General features: G+C 31.0%; 1 protein-coding gene across 1 annotated transcript; it reads left to right on the top strand.

Annotated features, from left to right (window-relative positions):
- Positions 1-2,902: 2,902 nt before the first annotated feature.
- Positions 2,903-5,266, top strand: LOC140981851 (cytochrome b5-like). Its single transcript, XM_073448340.1, has 3 exons — positions 2,903-3,187; positions 4,585-4,651; positions 4,874-5,266. Exons 1-3 carry the CDS (start codon positions 3,110-3,112, stop codon positions 5,128-5,130), a joined length of 402 nt encoding a protein of 133 aa, XP_073304441.1. The 5' UTR covers positions 2,903-3,109; the 3' UTR covers positions 5,131-5,266.
- The last annotated feature ends 471 nt before the right edge of the window (positions 5,267-5,737 follow it).

Genomic DNA, 5,737 nt, shown 5'->3' with positions numbered 1-5,737 from the left:
CGTCCAGCGGCTGTTTCAATGTATCAAGGAATGTGGTGCCGAAGAACGTTCAAAATTTGTTATTATGTGGCGGCTCTAGATGCATAGGAATGCGATACTATGGTGATGGGGCTTCTCAATCAACTGTGGTAACGGTTTAGTTAGCTATGGAGTTCCTGACCCCAGTGGACTACCGCTCGCTGTATGCCTACGAATATAAGTGCTAATCCTGGCCAACATCATTATGAGCTGCGTCCATCTTCGCCAACAATAATACCACGAGATCTGGTGTCGTGATTAGGGACTCTGATGGAAAATTTATGGCAGTCGAGAGACCGAGGCATTGGCATTAGTATTGTCGGTAATAGAATTAAGCATGATTTAAAATTTGTTTTGTTCGACGATAAACGAATATGACCATCATTCTCTAGCTAAGACAGATGTTTCTAGTGCTGTTCATGTACATGCTGATCGTTTCTTTATATAAAAATTTTCTATTTACCAAAAAAAAAATAAAATTGGATAACCTTTATTAGAGAATTGTTGAACCGCCGTAGACCATTCAAATACATAGAAAACAGCAATTAAAAAAAATCTCTCAAACATTTCCTACTATATAAATATATATATGAGATAACAATTTTAATTATATAATTCTTTATTTGTTAAAAAACGAAATACACGGTCAACTAACTATACTTCCATATATTTGTTGGGCTAATTTTTGCATAAAATAGAGCATGTGATTTTATTCGGTAATGATAGCATCCCATCCCGAATTTGAAAGATCCAAAAGAATATTAGAAAAACACAATGAATTTAAACAATAACTATTTAAATAACATAAAAACATATTATTATTTTTTGTTATTTATTTATGAATAATATTTATTAATACATTGTTATTTGAGTTAAAAGTATGACTTTTTATGAAATGTATGACTTTTTTGTCAAAAATATATTGTGTAATATATATATATATAGTTTGATTTACATGAAAAATATTATTTTTTATTTTAAAATATATTGATTTTTTATGAATATGAATTAGATCTATCCGTTTTAAATAAATAGTACTCCTTAAATAGTTACTCTATTTAATAATCAAAATATAGAAAAATCATCTCTAAAATTGATAACATAAAATATAGTTATAAAACTTTTATGCAAAAATTATATTATATATATACACACACTATTATTTAAAGTTAAAATATTAGAGTAACCAATTTTTGGTACAGTGGTGAAACTTTTTCGTAATTCTAAAATTATCATTTGTTTACCCAAATTTTTTGAATATTTTCTTTACATATTATTTTTATTCCACCATTAAAATTTTAAAAATTGACCATTTACATTTTAAAATTTTCTCGTTTAAGCCTGTTCCTCTGTTTAATTTTTCAATCAATCAAATAATATATATATATATATTGCTTAATTAAAATTAAATTAATTATATGCAAATAAGTAATATTTTATTTATATATATAGAATAATGTTATATGTACAACCAAATTTGTACAACATATAAAATCTCATACAAAAATTACATTTATCAAAATCTCATGAGATAATAACAAAATATCATGATACAATTATATATACTATATTATTAAGTTTGAGACATTTAGAGTAACTAACTTTTGGTGTCATTGTCTGTTTTAATAATTATATATATTAATAAAGTATTAATATTTTAATGCAATTCATATGTAGTTCAGTGGATAAAGATTTTGTTTTTTATGCATTAAGTTGTAGGTTTAATTCCAACTTGGGTCTTTTTTTTATTTCTTTCTTTTTTCTATTTATTTTTTAATTCATATATCAAAATTGCATTGTAGTTTCTCACTATTTCTTATAATTATATTTTTTATCCTCATTTAAATTTAAACTAAATGAATTATAAAAAATATTGTACAAGCACGCAACGCGTGCGTCGATTCACTAGTAGAGGTGGGCGTCGGTCGGTTCGGTCCGGTTTTTCTATGTAACGGTTCGGTTTTTCGGTTTTCGATTTTGAATATATCTTGTCCAAAACCAAACCACTTTATTACGGTTCGGTCCGATTTTTTTATAATACGGTCCGGTTTATATGGTCGGTTATATACAGTTTTATAATATTTTATTAAGAAATAAAATTATACATCACTTGATGCTTGATGAATGCAACACATATAAAAGAAACTATGACAGTAGATGAGTAGAACATGTTTGATTACAATACACTTATGACTTAACAATTCAAGCTTCAATAACAATTTGAAATACAATTTCAAACAGTAGTTCTTCAATAAAAAGATACACAGTCATTAAATTCAAATTCTAAGACTGCAAAATGCACATAGATTTTGCATATCTAATCTCAATACATTTAACAATATGAGCTTCAATAAGAATTTGAACTTCCAATTGTCAAACTCCAAAATCCTGTTTTGCAAAATTAGAAATAAAAATGACATTCAATTCATCACAATGGTGATTATGAATAACAATCTTGAAGCATAACTTAAATATATATAAACTTACTGAAACTAGCAAAGATCTTTCTCATTTATTAGCTCATTATACAAAAAATCTTATAGTTAAATATAATATGGCCGGTTCGATTATTTCGGTTTTCTAAAGATCAAAAACATAAACTGAACTAAAAAATCGAAGTTTTTAAATTTTAAAACCGTAACCGGCCGAAAAACCGATAAAACCAAACCATTTAAACCGAATTTTTCGGTCCGGTCGATTATTTCGGTTTTAACCAAACTATGCCCACCTCTATTCATTAGTTATAAATATAATTGTATAATATATTAGTATTAGTTGTATTTTTTTTATTTTTCTTAAATTTTTGCTCGTTGCATATTACGAAGTACAAGTCGACACCAAACCTACCAAACTAAAATATGAAGACACCAAACTTAACTTCCATAAAAAAAATAAAATACAAAATTAAACCCAAGTGTAGCCCTAATCCAGCCAATTCCCTTTGGCTCATCACTAGGATCCCCTAGCAGATTCATCTACCCTCACTTCATCTTCCAGGCCAACAAATCTTCAAGCCCTTTTGTAGGATTTGCTTGAGGAATTCTCACCCTGATTTTTTTTAATTCTTTTTTGCTTGATTAGCTAACCTGAAATGGGTAAACTTTTCACTTTGGCCGAGATTTCTGAGCACAACAACAAGAAGGATTGTTGGCTCCTCATTAATGGCAAGGTATCGAATTTTTCTTGATTTTATCTCGAAATTTTATACCCTTTTGGGTGATGGGTTGTGGTTGGTTCTGTTTTGAGCGTGTGACATTCTAGATCTCTGGAAAATCCAATCTTGATCTGTTCTTCTGGGATGTTTTATAACTAATTTTTTTTGTTTTGATGCATCGTGCAGCGTGTCTCTATTTTTGCTTTTAGTTGAGTTTCAATTCGAATAATTTTGATTATTGAGGATGATTGTGTGTGAATTTGATTATGTCATCGTGGGAGTTTGGTAAATAGAATTGAAGTTTTCCTGAGAATACAATATTGATGAGGGAGATTCACTATGATATTTTAATTGGTTGAATTATTATTTCGTTTTGATTCTCAATTTCCTTAAAAAAAATACAATATATCTTGACTTCCGGCTCGAGGTTACGATTTTCTACTCTCTTTTCCTTGTGCGAAGAAATGAGCTGACAACGGCATCAAGTGGATTGATACAAACCTCATTGAAAGCTTAATTATTTAAGTGATATTTACTCTTGAATGATTCTCGTACATGAATTTCTTTTTTGTTCAAATTTATTGATTTGAAATTGTTATCTGTTGTCGCCAAATCGAATGATCATTTGACTAACATTCTGATGTATAACTGTCTCATTCATTTTTCACTCATTGCTATACTTGATTGCTGATTATTTTTGTTGCTTTTTATGAGCTGTTTCCTCGAATATGTGGAGTTAAGTTACATTTATTTTCTTCTCTCCCGTTTTCAATCTTACTGGAAAAAAATTACAATCAACGTTTAGAGTTTATATACTGACGTTTGGTTATTAACCTTCAATCACTGTTCTTGGTTAATTTTTTCCTTCTGCGTCTATCTTTCCTGATTAGTCAAGTCAAGCATGTAGTAATTAGTAACCTCATCACAAGTTCACATTTTTGTTTTATGTTTACAACGTTGTCTTCAAAGTGGGAACTTTATTGATTTTAGCATCACCAATAACATCTTTCTGGCTCTACTATGTCCAATTTGATTCATAATACGACATCCAAATGTGATATAAGCCAACTATATGACTGAAAAGTTGAAGCACGAAACCTGAAGTATTCTCTTAATTAATTTAGAGTTAGTTACAACGAGTGATAAATTACTAATAAGGTCTTCACTCGGTTAAACTCAATGGAGAACGGATCTCCAGAAATCCGGATCTGTAATTTCGTTATTAAACGTTTGAGTTGGACACTGCAGTAAACAAGTATTCTAAGGGGAGGTTTGAGTTGCAGTGTGGCACGGTTCGATACAATATACTGTGACAGTAGCTGGATTTTTAGGGTATCTATATTCTTGTATCTGCAGCATATGCCCTGATTTGAATTTGCATGCATTACTCATTCTTGATTACTCTTACACAGGTATATGATGTCACCAAATTCTTGGACGACCATCCTGGTGGTGACGATGTTTTGCTGACTGCAACAGGTAGTACTATTTAGTAATATTGCTATATGATTTGGAGAAAACTGCATCAACTCTTCCAAATGTATGCCCGTAACACTGGAACAACCCTTTTCTGCTGTCTGAATATATCAATATATAACTATGGTTTTTGAATGGGAGCTTTTGTGGATGTATATAACTTAGGAATGTAGGTATATGTAGTGTCTTTGTTGTCCCAAAATTTAACAGTTGTCTTTATTGCAGGGAAGGACGCAACTGACGATTTTGAGGATGTTGGTCACAGCAGTAGTGCTAGGTCAATGATGGATGAGTTCTTAGTAGGGGAAATTGATTCATCGACCATTCCGAGCAAGAGTCAAAACACTCCTCCTCCAAAACAGACTCAAGCAGTTCAGGACAAATCATCAGACTTCCTCATCAAGCTTCTCCAATTCTTAGTTCCCCTTCTTATATTGGGCTTGGCTTTTGGTGTCCGTTTCTACACCAAATCATCGGCTTAAATCTTAACAATAAGAAATGTACCATCAGTAATAAGTTTACTTGGGTTGAAACCGTGTTTGTGTTCCTTGACACCAGTTTCTATTATAACCTTTAAGGTACACCATATGTGGTATTTGAGGATTCGTTTGTTTTCTATTTCCATTTACTCAAGAAACTCATGATTGTGTTATTAAAATTTTATCCATCTCGCATTATCATGGTTCTGGGCCTGTGGCTTGTCTCGTCTTTGGTTTGAGTTATATATCTGATTAACTTCGGAAAGTTCTCAACTTCATCTACAGCTATGTCTTTCCAGCAAGGTTCAAGTCTACATTGATACTTTGTTAGGTGTCAAAGTATTGAAATTCATTTTTTCCTCGCTCCTTTTCAAAGCAGCCATGACGGGATATATATGTTGATGTACCGTTTTTTCATATTCAAGACGCTGAGTAAGTTTATTCGAAATGTTTCTTTGGTGTCATATGAGTTATAATTTTCATAGGGTGTTTAGAATTGTTTATCTTTGCGTGTTAAACCCGGCTTCTTCTATTACGGTTTTTAAGCGGATGTAGTATTTCTTGTCAATCCCTTCGAACAGATCTCTCTCATTTGATCGTCTAATCAGGT

This window comes from Primulina huaijiensis, chromosome 7 (assembly GCF_012295235.1).
Source record: "Primulina huaijiensis isolate GDHJ02 chromosome 7, ASM1229523v2, whole genome shotgun sequence".
Lineage (NCBI taxonomy): Eukaryota > Viridiplantae > Streptophyta > Magnoliopsida > Lamiales > Gesneriaceae > Primulina > Primulina huaijiensis.
Note: the sequence above shows the minus strand (reverse complement) of the source record. Positions and strands in the feature narration are given on the sequence as shown.

Bases quoted from the DNA above. Each gene is read 5' to 3' on its own strand.
- LOC140981851 (XM_073448340.1), top strand. From the start codon at position 3,110: ATGGGTAAACTTTTCACTTTGGCCGAGATTTCTGAGCACAACAACAAG. The intron at 3,188-4,584 runs GTATCGAATTTT...ACTCTTACACAG, and splicing joins GGCTCCTCATTAATGGCAAG to GTATATGATGTCACCAAATT. The intron at 4,652-4,873 runs GTAGTACTATTT...TCTTTATTGCAG, and splicing joins TGTTTTGCTGACTGCAACAG to GGAAGGACGCAACTGACGAT.